The sequence below is a fragment of the Crinia signifera genome, chromosome 1 (genome assembly GCF_055691185.1).
Source record: "Crinia signifera chromosome 1, ASM5569118v1, whole genome shotgun sequence".
NCBI classification, from domain to species: domain Eukaryota; kingdom Metazoa; phylum Chordata; class Amphibia; order Anura; family Myobatrachidae; genus Crinia; species Crinia signifera.
In genome coordinates, this window is record NC_139217.1 from 181,708,159 (window position 1) to 181,726,220 (window position 18,062).

Below are 18,062 nucleotides of genomic sequence, written 5' to 3' on the forward strand. Positions count from 1 at the left end.
GGACGGCTGGCGATCCGCATAAAAATGGTGGAGGCGTACGCCTCCACCATGGTGGGAGCTGCCCCCTGCATTCGATGGTCGTCGACCATCGAAGGCAGGTCCGCACGCCCCAGCAGCTCCCGCAAGCTGAGACCACACGGACAATCGTCCGTGTGCTAGCTTGTATGGGGGCTGAGAGCTGACATCCGGCGACGTCAGCTTTCCGCCCCCATGAGTTGCGTCATACCCTCATTACCATGCATACGCCCCGCGTTTGCATGGGAACGCCCATGAAACGCGGGGCGTACACATAGGGAAATGAGGGTATGAAGCCCCTCACGCCCCTATACGCCCCCTTTGCGGCGGACGAAATACGTCTGCGGCGAAGGGGGCTGCACATGCGCAGATTGACCTCTGCGCATGTGCAGAATAAAAACATCGGCGGTACGGCCGCACGCGGGCCGTACCGTCCGAATTAGAATAAGGGCCAGAGAATTGACCTTGGTCTATGGTAGTTACTAAATTGGAGTGGGCTAAAGGACCTTTCATACCCAGGGGGAGGAGCAAGGCCGGAGGGCTTGCTCCTTTACAATCCACGTCACCACTGGTTGCCTTTAGTAACCAGGTGGCAAGCGGAGTGGGGCAAGCCACTGTGTCCAAAGCATGGCGAAGCAAAGCCAGCCTGCGAGGGCCCGTTTGGGGCCCTTGTTCCCCTTGCTCCTCCTCTCTCCGCCCCCTCTGCTCCCCTGTCATGTCAGGAGGTCCCTTAGCCCACTTGAATGTAGACCTAACCCTTGGTCTACCCCAGGTTTATTTGTGGGCTAAAACTATCTGCAAAATGTGAATTACCAAATTCAGTGCAATAGAGAAGTTAAAGCAGAATTTCAGTGCTGTCTGTGACAAGGCTCAATGTGTACTGATATCATAACTGGGCAGGCGTTTCAATTTGCTCACTGAGATGAGATGTCAGTCATTGGTGATCCCTGCCGCTAGTGTACGGGTGGCCTGCAGGTTACCCATACACACTGATATATATACTGTATATGCAAGATCTATCAGACATTGGCAGCGCTCCAGGGCGGACACTCTGTGAGCAGACCTATTGTGTACACTCCTGCCAATCTGCAAACAATATATCATCCGGTCTATAGATGGATGTAATATATCATCCATTAGACTATTAAGGCCCCCATACACTAGAAAGATTTGTCTGACCTGTAAATTGCATCTGATTTCCCTTGAACTTCCCCGGCAGCTTCCCAGTAAGGCTACATCCAATTTGACACATGATGTGCCATTTTTTACATCCAATTTACGTCAGATGAATCATGTGATTTATCACTTGTGATAAATCACATGACAGTTATCTGATGCGAATTGGATGTACCGTAATTTACCGTATTTTAAAATACGAATTCACCTGGAATACAAATGCAAATGTATATCAACCATAGTAAATTTGGCTAGAAATGGCTATGATTATGTGTATTCATAGCCATTTCTGCTTAGTAAATTTCCCCATTGTCCCCCCCCACACACCCAAAAATCTAGACAAGCAAAGACAGATAAGCACTCTCATCAGCTGACACATCTTATGTTCTCTGCCACATTGATGTTTAGTACCAAGCAATACAGTAGGTCACTTAGGGCAGTATTTATCAAGTAATATTTGCGGCTAAATCCCCGAAAACACCTGTTTTCGGGGGTTAACCGCAAATATTTAGTATCCCCCAAATGTATTAAATGGGGACCGCAGCAGGAATCTACAATCCCTGCTGCGATCCCCCCCTTCACCGCCGCCGGCCGCATCCCCCACAGGTTTCTATGGGGGATGCGAAGCTGCCCGATGTATCAACATCGGGCAGCCTGGCTTCGCACCCCTGGGCTATCGCCATTCTTATATGGCAGGGCAGTGTGGTCAGAGAGGTCGGCGCATAACCGCACATGCGCAGACCCCCCGGCTTCCAGGTCAGGGCTTCGCAGGGACGGGCTCCTTTTGGAGCCCTGTCCCTGCACCCAAAAATTGATACATCCCTGCGGTATCATATGATACCTCAATGCGATACCCGGCGTGATGACTACATCGCTATATAATGATAAATGCACCCCTTAAGCCGTTAGCCACACAATATTTAGACAAAGTAAAACTACAATAATTGGTGGACACTGATGGGAGAGAGGAACCACCGTAGCTACAATGTCCTGAGTCAGAAGTGAGTTGTTCTCTCTATATACAGTACACTGAAATCAGCCTTGAGCTCCGTTGCAGCACAGCGCCTGATTGCTTATGCGGCTCTCCATGGACTCCTGTGCAGGTAACATTGGTACACTGAAATCAGGCTTGAGCTCCGGCGGAGTACAGCGCCTGATTGCCTGTGCGGCTCTCCATGGACTCCTGTGTTATAAAAATGTAAACACAGTCCATGGAGAGCCGCATAAGCAATCAGGCGCCATACTCCGCCGGAGCTCAAGCCTGATTTTAGCGTACTGTATACAAAGAGAACAACTCACTTTCGGCTCAGGACATTGCAGCAGCGGAGTTTCTTCCGGTGACATGCTGCGGCTGCTGGTACTACGGGGGGCGGGGGTCAGTAGGAGGAGCGTCTAGAGCTACACAATAGATATATTGGATCTGACCCATCATGGGTGCTTTTAAGCACCCAAGATGTGCCCAGATTCCGTTATATCTTATCTTCAGCAGGTCCGACGCCCTGATCCGATCTGATGTGCACGGGACCGCGAATCAGATCAGATCAGATGTCAAACACATGCGATTTTGGGCCGATTTCACACGATTTATCGGCCCAAAGCACCGACATCGGGTGAAATCGGCCGAAAATCGCATAGTGTATGGGGGCCTTTACAGTTCTGTCAGCACCTGTAAATGAAAAGCAGAGGAGATAGGTACAAGTGCGTTAAAAGTTTGTTAGGGATAGTTATCGACTATTTACTGTTTCTGACAGTTTCAAATGTAATCTTATTTTGTAATCTCAATTGTTTTCTTTTTTATGAAAAAATATTCTTTAATATCGTTAATGTACAGATGTATCCACATTCATTGTTGCCACATTCAATATGGCAGTGTCATAGGATGCCATCCTTACCATAAGTCAGTTTGTCAAATGTATGATCTATCATGATCAATAGCATGTACTGTTATTATTGTGGTGCTGTGTGCCCTTTACTGCTTACCTGGCCATCAGGGGGGGTTCCTGCCCCCTCCTCATCCTGGGAGTGAGAAGAGGGTGCTATTTGTTCAGCCACTTTTGGGCACACCTATGATACCCTTTTTACACCACACCTCGGGCCCGGCAATGGGAAACAGGTTATAAGAAGGGTTAAAGTTGGGTTGCTCTCTGTATAATGGGCGACCCAGTTTGTTGTGAAATCGAGATTTCTGGTCCAACCCGGCACTGCGATGTGAAAGGGTATTGTTGGCGTATATAATAGAGCTGACTAAGCTTACATTCCATCTGTATGGTGTTAGAGGACAATTTCTTAAACCTATTAAGATTTTTTTTTTTTATTGGGATTCTGTGATCTGACCTTTGTCCCTTTTGTATAAATGTACATGAATTCACTCCATTGTTGCATAGAGGTGAAACAAACTTGATCTACACATTTATTGTCACCATATACCTTTTAAAGTCACATTTAGTATTAAATGTAGGCAACTATCCCTTGAGAATGTTTTTGCTAGCACCTCCATTGTCTGTTGCTCTAGCACCAGGCGCTCTGCCCAGTTCCTCTCCTTCTGCTGCACCAGGTTTCCTAACAAAACATTTTTTGGGGTCAGTTAGACCAACTCCAAATTGGAGGACCCAAACATGGCATACATACTCCATAAAGCCTGCTCATCTGTATGTGAATCCTACCATAAGTAGTCCTACTCACAGGACAACAAGCATCAAAAAAGGACAGGCAGGCTGACAACATTTTGTACCTCACTGTCATTTTCTAAATTATTGTATAGGTGCCTAATGATCTGTTTGAAACACAACTTTTTTCTCAAATGGACAAAATCCTGCTACATGGCAGATGGGACAGATGTAATGTGTAGAGAGAGTTAAGTCCAGCGAAAACGGAAACAAATTGGACAATTTGGCGGCCGTTTTTTTCCAATCCAGATTCGACTTTTTAAAAGCCAAATCTGCATTGGTGAAAAAGGCTAATAAATTGTTGAATTCGCAGCTGTTTTTGCTAATCCACGGGCTATCTGTCCGTCGGAAAATTGTAAATTTGACTTATCTTCGAAAAGTGCCAATATTTCGGCTTCCAGAAATGTTGAAACTAATTGAATGCACTCCAAAATCTGATCACCCCCTTTTCTATATACGGGATTAGACATTTAAATTAGACATTTTAGTGTCTGTATAACAGCATGGACATTAATTCTACTGCTAGATGGCCAATGTTCCAAAATCACTTTCTTTGCCAAAGTTACCAATAAAAGAAAACAAGATTTCATCCTCTCATTATCTGCAACAAAGTGGCAAGCGGAACGATTTGCACATAAGAGAGCTAAGGAGTTTTGTAATAATCCCACGCTCCAAATAATGTACAATAATGTATCTAGTGTTTGAAGTGAGGTAAATGGAGATGAATTGCATTAGCCAAAATGTCTGATTTGAAGGTAATGATTGGAAAAAAAAAGTTTGGGAGGTCATAATTTTCCTGTAGTCCTGGGAAAGCTATCAAATGCCCCCCTGTGGGTCAAATAGATCTGATGAGCAGTGGGTCCCCTTGGATCACAATCGCAGATAGTATGGTTCAAAGAAAGTCAGAGTGCAGAAAGGATTACACCATAACGTAATGTAATTAGACTGTTTAGGGTAAAGATCCATGATGATCCTGTGCTGCTATTGTAAATATATGACATGTGGTTTGACTGTCTAGCTATAGGGATGTGATGAGTTTGTTGTGCTCACATTGATTATTGGTGCAAGGATTAATACATTCACTTATTATGCACAGTAACTACATATATATGTGTTATACCCCTTTCACACATGAACGCGCATCAATCCGGGATTTAGCTCAGTGTGAAAGGGTCTTGAAAGAATATCCCGGGATGAACATCTTGGGATTTCTACCAAGATCCTGACCTGGGTAGATTCCGGAATCGACCTGGAATGCGGTCAGTGTGAATGGTCCCGTACACGGGACTTTAAAAAAGCTGCTGATTGGAGCTCACAAATGCTGATGTCATCTTTCAGAGCCCTGGAGTCCATTTCTAATGACATGCATATGTATTTGCAGAGATTTCCGGGGATCAGTGTGAATGGGGCTGTCCCAGGTCGATCCCAGGTCTGAGTGCAATGTGAAAGGGAAGCATCTGTGAACACATTCCCGGGTATGACCGGGCTCTGCGAGTGTAAAAGGGGTATTAATATATGAACTAACAAATTAACTTACATACTATAAATGAACATCAGAACAATTGTATAAATAATGATATGGTACTGAAAATAAAATGTAACGTGAAGATTTTTATGTGTTGTATTAAGTAGTGAGTAACAGTGGTCACTTTATACTTTCACAGAAATTGATATTGAGCGATGTGTGCGAGAATCAATTAACCTGTTTTGCTGGACACCAAAGAGTGCTACATACAGGCAGCATGCACAGACCCCAAAGCAGACTAGTGACAACAACGGCATGAACAGGCCTCAAGGTGGCTTCAACATTGAATACCAGGACACCCCTAAGAATGACTTGGTATGTTGTGTGAACAATTGCCGTTTTGTTTTATAAGCAACACAATTGGTTTAAAAAGTGTCATTAAGTAAAGCTGCTCTGACTGTCTTCAGTTTACTACTGGAGTGGGATGTATTAGATACACTCTCAATAATAATAATATCAATCTGACAGAATATAATAGACCTTATTTTTGAAGTACACATTTAGCGCACCAGACAGTGCCTTAGTGCCTCAGTGTGCATGTACATGGAAGATTCGGAAGAAGTGCACTGTGTAAGAATGTAACTGTCTCTTCAACAATATGTAGCATACAGATGTGTACTGATCCTTTGTTGTTGTGGAATGCAGTTTCCCAGCTAGGGTTCCCCCATGTTAAACTATGGATAGTAGGTGGGTGAGTGCGTATGCATGATTCTGCTATCCACTTCATGCATGCATGATGACAGCAAAGCACAAGGACACATCTGTACCAGCTCCTTCAAAAAATTGAATTGTTTATCCTCTGATACATGTTTAGCATCATTGACTTTTGAAATTAATCATTTGAGTGAGGGGTGTACGATGTATCCCATTTGCTTTGGACCTATAGATTGCTAGCTTGGAGCTGGCACTAACATTCACGGCCTTGTAGCGTGGAAAAGGCTGTGGTCTTCTTGCAAAATCATACTCTTCTTATCTATACATTCCCTGAGACTTACCCTAAGAAGTGACTCAGGTGCCAGGAATTAGCCACTATTGGGCGCGCAGTGGCAAGGAGATTTAGGATTATTGGTACACAACCTCTCCGTTATGTATAAGAGATAACCACACCATAACTGATGATATGGACAAACTGATTGGATTACTTACTAATTACTTTTAAGTGAATTTAAACTGGAACACTGACATTGTGATGTGCTAAAATAATAACGTTGTTCACAGTACATCTACAGTAGTTTAATAGTTCATTGCTTCTCCGGTTACTAACAGAATAAATAACCCACTCACAATTTATCACTATTTGTGTGAGCAGCAGCAGAGCTGGTAATCCCCATGCCAGCAGTGTTCTCAGAGTGTTTTGCAGGCACCTTGTTATAAACACCAGCTACAGATGGGTCCTCATACATCTTTGCTATAGTCACGCCAAAACAGCCCCTCCAAGCCAGGTCACGAGGCTCTGCTAGTGCCAGGCATCTTTTTTTTTCTGAAATTGCATCTTGGTTCACTCGCAAAGGCAAATTCTTTCTGGACAAAACCATGTGCACTGCAGGTGGGGCAGATGTAACTTGAGAGAATTCGTTTTGGGTGGGGTTTTACTTCAAAGTGCGATCTACAGTAAATTTCAATGTAAAAATAAAGCAGAACCAAAATAGCTCACCCAAATCTAATTCTATCTGCACATGTTATATCTGCCCCCACCTCAGTGCACATGGTTTTGTCTATTTGAGAAGGAATTTGCCTATGCGAGTGAACCAGAATAAGGGTCCTAGTTCGCAAAACCATCCGCATCAGGAGACCACAAATGGCTGCTGTAATGCAGCAGCCAGGGTTTTTTATATGCCAAGCTCCCCTTTGTTCATATTCAGACACAATTGCACACAGATATACAATTGTCACATATAAAATTGTATTTACATATGCAATCTCCATTTATCATTGCATGATTGGATAGTCAAGCATACTTTTTAAAATTAATTACATTTGGTCACAGTATGGTCTGATGAGCGACTTGCAGACAGATCTTCCAATAGTTGTCGATGTACACTTCTATTCCTTACGATCTTTAGAAAAGATAAATAGGTTTGGATAGTGTGACCAAGCTAAAGGGAGAGATGTATCAAATCTTCTCATGAGATAAATTGGAGAAGTAGCAATCAGTAATTTAATCTCATTTAATGGGCGATTCTAGATAAATGATAGATTCAAGCTGGATGGTTGTTATGCACAACTTCTCACTTTAGACAGATTGATACATCTCCCCCCTACAGTAAGTAGGAAAATGCTTACAAAGCATTCACGGAAAGCCCTACTCTAGTTTTGAGAAGCTAGCTTTGAAATTAGTTGGTAGGGGATGATTCGGTAAGGATAGGTGAGAAAGATTACAAATACAATTAACAGAAAGAAAAGATGTAGTATATATGAGAAAGAAACCTGATGATGCTTAGATGGTATGGGGTGAAGATGGCAGGCTGACTTCTAGAGGAGAACAGGCCACTGTAATTTGGGAATAAGATGTGTCAGGTGCTATTGCCTGGGAGTTGATAAAAGGACGGTAGGGAAGTTAGCAAAAAGCTCAATGACAACTTTGAGGCAATTGCCAAACAAATGTATATTATATATATGATTGGATAACTAAGTTAATATATCTGGATACTGAATGGTTACCACTTAAATATTAGCAAGGCTTTTGGTACTGTTTTGTTCACTAGATTTCACAGGAGTATATTATTAATTAAGGTTTGTGGTCTGCAAGAAAAATTATGTATTTCTAGAGGCTTACAGAAATAGTGGCGTAAACCAAGATTCAGTTAATCCAAATGTTAGTTAATGTATGTAAAATAATCATTTGCAGGAAAAATTCTAAATAATGGTGTACTGTTAATAGCAGCAGAGGTAAACTACTTATGAGTTATAGTTTCAGTTGTCACGTATGTGACCTATCAATAGTAATAAAGTATGGAAAGCTAGTAAAGTATTGAAACATTTAGCTGTATAAGGAGAGGTATTCTTTGCAGAGTGAGGTTAAATTGCATTTTTATAGGTCACCGATGAGACCTTTACTGTACCATGAACAATTCTGGAGACCATCTCCAAAAATAGATTCATACACTAAAAACAATTTAGAGAGAGGATAACCTTGCCGATATGTAAAAAAGTTATGTGAATACCGATATTCAAGTGCAGTTCGTAATCTTTTAGGATTGGTTCTTATAATATAATATCCAGGAATGTATTTTTAGATGAAATTAGCTTTAAAAAGAACAAATTCTAAACTTTAGAGGAGAGAAGAGATATTAAGGGTATTAGCGGAATCCTAGAAGGCAGCATATTTAAACAAAAAGAGGTTAGATGTGTATATTTATTGAAGAGAGAAAACACTTTTCTTCTTCCTGTCTAACAAAGGATTATCACCAGGCGTTTATGGTGAAAGCGCCTTTATGCAGAGCAGTACAATTTTCGCCAGATTAATGTATTCTCCTATACCAAAGATTTTGTATTCTTTGCATAGGCATTTCTATAATAGGTGCAGTGCACAGGGGCCCCTGGGTCCCGGGAGGCCAACACCACACACCCTGTTCCCATGTTTAATCAATTATGTCTAGTGAGTCCCATGTCTGTGCTGCTGCTGTTGCAGGAGCAATCACTGAAACTGGTGCGGTGGTCATTTTCCTATTGATACACACATGCACAGTACAGTGTCTCCAAAACACAGTGTGCCCCATGTTTCCGAAGACCTGACCATGTACTGAGTTTATAGCACTGCAAAGAAGAGGGTGCCCATACAGAATCTACCTCCTCTCTTAGAACACCCCTAGTGTACTGCCATATACCATATGTTTTTAATGGGACATATATTGCGCCTCCATGTGGCATGCACTTTCAGGTGCAGCATGTACAATGCAATAAAAGCTTCACACGCAAAATGTGCCTTTAAAAAAATTGTAAGTGAAAGGTCAAAAAAATAGGAAATTACTCAAGTAATGGTTTCTATTTGTATATTTGCCACTTGTTACAATTGTTTGTATTTATATTCCGAAATCATTATTTTTTGCACCCTTTCCCAACAGAAACTGTTTCATGTAAGCCTTTATCAGGATGGATAAACACCATCTGATTCATTGGCAACATTTCATCTACTCACTAAGCACTTTCTTGTTCGTTTCCAAGGTGCTACAATTTAACTATCTGCCCTTATTACAGATTTCCCTTCTGACTGTTTTACAATTTTTGTTATATTGGTGACGAAAAATGTTCTTCAGCTGGAGAATTCAACCTAACATGCTTCTCCTGTACTCCAGGGAGTTTAAACAAGTGCAACACCACAATGCATTTGGCAAGAAACATCTCTGATACAACCAAACTCCTCCCATTGGCTGTTGCTAACTTTTGGCCCACAAATCCATGCTTGACCTATAAGAAGGGAACATTTGTTCTAAAATAAGCACATTCATTGCAAGAAACTTATTGAGTACTTGTTAATAATAGCAAAGAAAAGAGCGCACATGCTGTGTAAGGTTTTCACTGGGCTCGAAGTATAGTTGTGCGTGTTTTGTGTGCTATTGACTGACGTTGTAACAACCTGCTCTGCAAAACTGGCTGCAGATGAAATCACTAAAGGTACTATAATGACCTTGAAAAGATTAAAAAAAACTGCACAATGGAAGTAGACAAACATTAAAGATGAATTTGGAAGTGGTTCTAAGACAAAATGGCGAAGGGCATTTGAGGAATGTTAGATATTTCCACTTATGCAGATAAGATGGAATTCTATGTTTGGGCATTGCCTATTAATCATCATTACTAGCTACAGTATGTACCTCCTATGTGGTTTAATTATGCAGATACTGTACGTTAAGCAAAAACATATATTGTATTCAGCTTTTGGTTTTGAATCATAAAAACACCACAGCAACCCTACCTCCCTTTAAATAGCATCAGCTACTGGACCTTGTACTACCAGTGGGCAGAGCAGTGATGGCTAACCTTGACACTCCAGCTGTTGTTGAACTACACATCCCAGCATGCCCTGCTACAGTTTTACTATTTGGCCATGCTAAAACTGATGCAGGGCATGCTGGGATGTGTAGTTCAACAGCTGGAGTGTCAAGGTTAGCCATCACTGCTCTACCCACTGCCCACCGATGGAGCCTTGGACACAAGTGGAAAAACAGTTAATAGCAACAGTGGCACTAAGAGAATAAACTCTGTATTGGGCAAGTTTGAAGGAGAAAACCAGACTTGTACCAGTCCGTATTATTGCTAATGTGTGTTTGTGTGTGTTCAGTAGCCACAGTGCTATATTGCATTAAGATTTAGTAACTGCAGGGCCCTGGTTAATATTGAACCCATTGTCACATTTATTGTACCAGCTTGAGATGACTGTGTGACATAGAGGTCTATATACTGAGCCGTGGGTAGAGAAAATTCCAGTGAGCTCTTCTTATTTTACAAATACAGCCTGTAACATTGCAGTTAGAAGTTGATTGGCTGGTACTTGATTGCTCTCCAAGGTCTAGTACATGTGTGTTATACTGTGGCAATAGAAGGATGAACATGGTCAACAACAATGCTCATGCTTTATCATTAAGGTAATGCTCAGTTATGGGGCCTAATGTGTGCCAAGAAAACATTCCTTGCCCATTAAGCCTGCACCACCAGTCTAAATATGTGTCTCAAGGGAGAATAAATACATAGATTCATGCTGTTTATGCCAAACTCTCATTTCACCATCTTAGATCTCATCAAGTTATAAGAAGAGAAAAATCGGCGCTATAAACCAAACAAAACAAATGTCACTATTAATTAATGTTGGGAGTGTGGACCATATAAACAACTGTGACAAAGACTATACACATAAATACATAACACCTTGGAGATATATAGTGGTTCAAAGAAGGTTCTAGCAGCGTTGGTACAGGGAAATGCCCATTCCCACACAGATCAAAAATAGAAAAAAGAAAACATAGAACGTGCTGGAAACAATATATATAAAAACATACAGTATTTATGATACTAAAACACACTGACCGTGATATTAACAGCACAAAACATATCAATATATAAAGATACACAATTGGGAAAAAATATATATATTTTTTTATATATAAAATTAATTAAAAGGAGAGAAATATATTATTCCTAACTTCATTAGTGAACTGATAGGGTTAATCCTATATGTTTAATAGAGTTAGTCCTGTAGGGTTAATGCAATTGAATTTGTTGTAAATTAAGGTGGTTAGTTCAACCTTGATTTAGTGTAATGCTGGGTACACACCAGGACGACTAGGGCCCGATCCCCTCAATCTAGATCCAATTCCGACCAATTATATGTAGATTGTGTGCTGATTGGGCCCTTTTCTGTCCTGGTGTGGACCGATACCGATCCGATGCGCGGTCCCGCGGGTCGGTCGTTATTGAGATCCTACCTGCTGCAGGTAGGATCTCAATGACGACCATACAGCCGGGTGCGGGTCGACATCGGATCGGACCCGCTCACGGTGCACATCGTGAGCGGGTCGTGCGTCACCGTGAGCGGGTCGGACGAGACACTGACGACCCGCTCACGATGTGCATCGTTAGCGGGTCGCCCTGGTGTGTACCCTACATAAGTAGTAGTTCCAACAAAGTATGTCCAATAATGGAGAGTAGAGGCAAACGCTCTCTATCCTCTTGTCTGGCCAGACAAAAGATTTAAATAAAACGGGAGAATTCTCATGGTACCTGCCGTATTGTGGTCACCCAAATTCTGTAAGTTTGTAGCCCTTATTGGTGGTACAGACTCCGGTTGTCTGGGCTTCTCTGTGGAGCTGTAATGGTAGCACCCTGGGTCGACCAGTTTCTGGGGGGGGGGGGGGTGGTGATGTTATCAGGTACACAGGGGGGATCCCGTGTGATCCACAGAAAGATGGACGCTCAGCAAGGTATATAAATAGATATGACTCGTTTCTCCACCTCCCTCGGGTCTCAGCGGCTTCCTCAGATAGAGAGCTCACTATCTGAGGAAGCCGCTGAGACACCAGGGAGGCAGAGAAACACATCATATCTAATAAAAAAAATTAATATAGTTTCCAGCGCGTTCTATGTTTTCTTTTTTCAATTTTTCATCAAGTTATAAGCATGCCCTTGTCCTCTCACGCTAGTGACCAATCTTTCTCCTTTCTTTTGCCACAAACGCCTTGAGCATATTGTTTTCAACCCGTTTCAGTCTGGCTTCTATCCACTCCTCTAAAGCTGCCCTTATGAAAGTCAGAAAGCAACATTGGGGGGTGATTCTGATCTGATTGGTCCACAGCGTATTCACACTGAGGAATGATGTTTGCACTCCGTGCATATTCGCATATGCACATGTGCAGGGCTGCTTTGCGGATGCCTTCAGTGACTTGCACAGTTGCTGAGGCATTAGCACAGGTGGGAGCAGTATGGAGGCAGGCAGGGGCTATCACATGGGGACAGCCAGCGTTTTCCTGGGCTTACCCAAAGAAACAATGGGTGCACCCAGAAAAACGATGGGCGTCCCCATGCGAATGCAGATGCCCAGCTGCCTGCCAGGGGTAGATGGATGATGTCACAGGATGTCAGCACCTGCCCCATCTGCATCCCAGGTGCTCCCAAATATAGTCAGTCAGAAAGCACAGGGCTGCACACCAGTGAAAAAACTGCCCTTCCTGCTCCTTTACCGGCGCTAAATAAATAAGTAGTAGTTTCTGATTGGTTGCAATGGGCAGCATCCCATCTCTTAAATATTTTATTTTTTTGTTGGCAGTTGAGTTGTTTTTCTTTTTGTATTTGTTTAGAATATGCTTTCCAAAACTACCACAATGTTTAATATTTGAGATTGTTCATTCCCACCATTACAAATAATAACATTTTTGTTTCTTTGTATTTATTTATGCACTTTCTAACCAACCACAATTTCTATGCATAGTTGAGGTCATTAATCTTATTAATTAGGAGGCTAAATCTAGTAACTTTATATAAATATTTTTGGTTTATATTTCTGAAAACTTGAATCCATGTTCCAGGCTAAATATTTTTTAACCTTGTGCCAAAGCCTTCCAGACATTCGCCAGTTCTGGACTACTAGTTTTATTTAATTTTATTATTGTTATTTTTTTTTTCCTCCCAATTTTTGCAACATCAAAGACTGACCATGCTTCCCTGAGCAATAGTAACATACCTGCCAACAAACAAAGCAGAGAGTTAATTAACTTTCCAATGGGGAAGTCAAATTACAAAGTGATTGAACACATGATCTATTAGTGTGGTATTGCTTTGCCTTTTAATCACATCTTTTTCAAACTACACTAAATACCTAGCATACAGTATTTATATTATAGTCAATCATGTTACTCCTTGCAATTATGGTGCAATTGCTCCCTGTGTTTTTGGCTATGGAACTTACACATTTTTGCTGTCTTGTGATTTTGTATTTTCTCACTTGGCATTGTAATATTATTTTACTTTAGGTTTGCACTAATTTGAACGTTTGAAACGTTAGATATGTAAAAACCACAATTGTTTTAATGCTAGTGATTGGCAGTTTGCCTAATGTGTGTTGCAAGCTTAAGAATTTATATTATGGGCGCAAAGTGTTCAATGCACACATGACCTTGGGTTCAGGAGTGCCCATATTGCACACCCTGCACCCATATATTAATCTTACGCCTCCAGAGTCCCGCGGCGTCTCGGCACTGCAGACAGAAATGGGTTGGAAATTGGCCGCCGCAGCCTTTTTTGAGTGATTTACTCAAATGCACTGGACATGTCCACTTGGGAACAAGGCTCGGGTGCCATGTTCTGCAATGAGCAATAGACTGTGGCATAATGCCTGAACCTTCTCGCAGCAAGAGAGGAGGGAAGCCCATAAGGGAGGCTGCACTCCAATCTTAAAAACGCCCCCTGTTGGCAAGGCTGGTATTTTCATATAGTCAAAGGCAAGCCACAATTTTAGAAGGGGCAGAGGGATCAGTTCATCATTCCTAAAACGGGTTGGGATCGTTGGGTCGACCTAATGATGGTCGACAGTCATTAGGTTGACACAGTTGGGTCACCATATTGCAAGTATCGACAGGTGTCTAGGTTGACGTGGCACAAAGTTGACAGGTGTCTAGGTCAACATGGGACAAGGTTGACTGATGTCTAGTTCAACACATGCGTTAGGTCGACATGGGTTAGGTCGACAGTCTAATGGTGTGTACACACTTGTACAATGTGCATGAGATTTTGACTATATAGTCAAAATCTCATCTGGATCTCATGCAGATCGCATGGGTTTTAACCCTTGCGATCCTGATGCGTGCTCCCGTATCGCAGCCAGAAAGTCTTGGCTGCATAGACTATATAGTACAGATCTGCACTATATAGTCTAAATTGTAATATAGTCTAAATTGTACAAGTGTGTACACACCTTAAAGGTCGACATGCCTTTTTTCACTGTTTTTTTTTTTTACCCAAATGTCAACATTGTTTTAAGTGCACCGCGTTCCCTCGTGTGGCACGGAGCCTCGCTGCGCTCGGCACACTTTTTCTCCCACAACGCCCTAATGTATGGTAGGGCATGAAATACTGCCTGTTGTCATATGTCGGCTCTGAAAACAGTGAAAAATCCCCATGTCGACCTTTTGACTGTCGACCTAATGCATGTGTCGACCTTGAGCCATGTCGACCTTGCAGTATGACTGTTGACCATCATTAGGTCGACCCGCCGACAGTATCCCCCTAAAACCAGGGCCGGGGCAAGCCCCCCGCCCGCCCCAGGCAAAACCCCCCGCGCCGCCCGCCGGGGGGGAGGGTGCGGACGATACTGCGGCGGGGGGGGGAGGGGGTTGTGATACTGCGATGCGGCACGGAGGGGGTGGGTTTGCGGACGATACTGCCGCACTGAAATCCCCCCAGCGGGGAGCGGGCGGCAAGCGGGGGGGCATTGTTAATTAACGGGCGGGATGGGGGTCGGGGAGGGGAGAGGGAGGAGGATTACATACTCACCTGCTCCCCGCTCCCTGCTTTCAGTTACCTCTCTATGGTTCCTCGGCGGCTCAGTACCACCCTCCAGTGGCCGGTGCCCTAGGCAAATGCCTAGTCCTGCCTAGTGGTGGCGCCGACCCTGCCTAAAACAGTGATATTGACAGATGACTGCTATTGTGTATCATGTGCATTAGCCACAGTGCTACAAAGAGGAAAGTTGGAGATCATTCACACTGGAGCATGCTACAGTATAAAACTATTTTTTGGACATGTTAATATTGAATTTTAAAAATGATAAATGTAAATGATAGTCATTAAGAAGAAACTTAGCACATGGTCTTTGTAAACCTAATCCTCCAATAAAGTACACAACTACAGAATTTATAGGTTCAGATAGTCTTGTGAAAGAGGTTTAAGGAGGAACTTTAAAAGAGAAACTGTAAATTAATCATTTTTCCTTTGTGCCTTTAATGTCCATACATTTAATTTAGTTTACCATGGTTCTAAAGGACTACATACATTAGGGCGATGTCTCCGAATGGAGAAGTTGCCTGCAATCCCCCTTGAGCTTCCCCATTCCCGGACGGCAGGATCACATGTGATCTATATCGTATGCGGTTGTTTCGCATATGATATATCACGTGCAATCTAAGCCAATCCTGTCTGGTTCTGAAGCGATCTAACAGATCACTTCTGTAGCCAATGGTACTCTCAGGGTCTGGTGCAATGTGTATCTGCTGTCAAACACATGCGATTCGGATCACATGAAAAGAGCCCATTTGGTTAGGGAATAAACAAAGTACAATTTACTTGAAAAGGGTAATAACAATGAATATTATTCTTGGGAAGAACAATGCATCACTAATAAGGAAAATCCTTGGGACACCTGAGGTGAAAACTTTGCTTGGTACTTGATTGTATCCATCGGGTCAGAAAAATCGCGTTGATTGCATCGCATGCCAACCAAATCGCATGCGATGCGATCGACCCGATTTTTACATTGGAATCAATGTAAAATGGTCCCTGAGACCCGATTTTACATTGATTTCAATGTAAAAAGCCCCAAAACCCCCCATTTTAATACCAACCCCCGCTCGCCACACTTTATAATATCAACTCCACACCGACGTGTATAGTAGGGGTATGAAAAGGTCGGAGGACGCGTACCGCCGCCCCTCGCGGGCTCGCCGCGCTTCGGGTTGGCGTCAATAGCGGGGTGGCGTTAATAATGACGGGGGCATTAAACATACTTTACAACTATATTCTATGTGAAATTGGCCATATTGGCCCATTTCACATTATCACCTATGTAAAATCGCGTTGATCGCATCGCGGGCCATTATAATGGCCCGCCACCGACGCGATCAACCCGATTTTCACTGTAAAAATAATTTAACATTAAAGTCTATGGAAAAATCGCGTTGGTCGCATCGCGGCCATAGGCGAATCTAGGGGGTGGTCTGTGTCTCTAGCCCCCTGGCAACTGGAGATACTGCCAGGCAAAGCTGGAACGTTTTCCCTATAGGATAACATGGGACCCGCTAATTCCGACCCCCACCCAGTTTAACGGCTGCTAGTTCCCCCTTCGGCATCACTGAAGCTCGAGGTTGATCTCAGTCGAACCCAAATCGCAGGGCCTTCAATCTGATACCAGGCTGGATCCATATGGGTTAATTAGTTCCAGGGATATTGAGGTTAAACCGTTTTTTTTTTTTCATTTCTTAAATGTAATTTCATAACATGTTTAGAAGCCAACTCAAAAGTTCTTCAATATGATACTGGTCTCATGTAAATGGGTCAGTTGGTTCCGAAGATATAGCTGGTTGGTTAAAGGGGGGTAGGGAGAGGGGATTGGTTGTCTCTCCCCCTCACACCAGAAAATGCAGGGACTAGGCTGGTGTATAAGGGGTCAGTCTGGGAATGTCTGTCTGGATGATCCTGGGACCATATTCCCCGGTAAATCCCTGCATTTTCTGTTGTGAAAGGGGTAATATTTCAAACAGCCGTAACCTGCAGTGCTCTGAATACAGCCGGGCAGCCCCCTGCTTTCTGCCCAGCTGTCAATGACTGTCACTCCTGCAGCTTCCGCTCCAATTCTTCTCCCCGCTTTCACCTCAGCCCCCCCCCCCCCCCCTTTAATCATGTGGTGCCGCTGCCCGGAATGCTCCCCCGACGTCATGCACAACAACAGTGTGCACAATATTTCAAATGTCCACTCTGCTAGGGGGGGACACCATGAGGGGAGTGGGAGCGTGCTCTGCGCTGCGCTCTGCTCCTCTCCCCATAGAAGCAGCTGCACCGCTCTCCATCTCTCCCTGCAGCAGCAGCGAAGGTTCATATAAAAATTTACAGTAAGTGGCACTTTTGGGGGCATTGCTTAAGGGACAGGCTACAAGTGGCGGTATGTGGGGGCATTACACATAATGTGTGGCTTAATGTGTAAGGGGCATTACGGTGTGCAGCATCATGTGTAAGGGGCATTATGTGTGCAGCATCATGTGTAAGGGGCATTATGTGTGCAGCATCATGTGTAATGGGTACTATGGTGTGCGGCATCATGTGTAATGGGTACTATGGTGTGCGGCATCATGTGTAATGGGTACTATGGTGTGCGGCATCATGTGTAATGGGTACTATGGTGCCATCAAGCAAGAACCCCCTAGCAATGAGCACGTAGGTAAGCAGCATTTATGTGGCAAATATGTAATGGGCATTACGGT

The 18,062-nt window shown here is 43.2% G+C and overlaps 1 protein-coding gene across 1 annotated transcript in view; it reads left to right on the forward strand.

Annotated features, from left to right (window-relative positions):
- TBCK (TBC1 domain containing kinase) overlaps positions 1-18,062 on the forward strand; it is a 308,853-nt gene that overhangs the window by 195,050 nt on the left and 95,741 nt on the right. Inside the window, exon 23 of the mRNA XM_083178707.1 lies at positions 5,522-5,697. Within this exon, the coding sequence (XP_083034833.1) occupies positions 5,522-5,697 (176 nt within the window). The remainder of the gene's footprint in view (positions 1-5,521; positions 5,698-18,062) is intronic.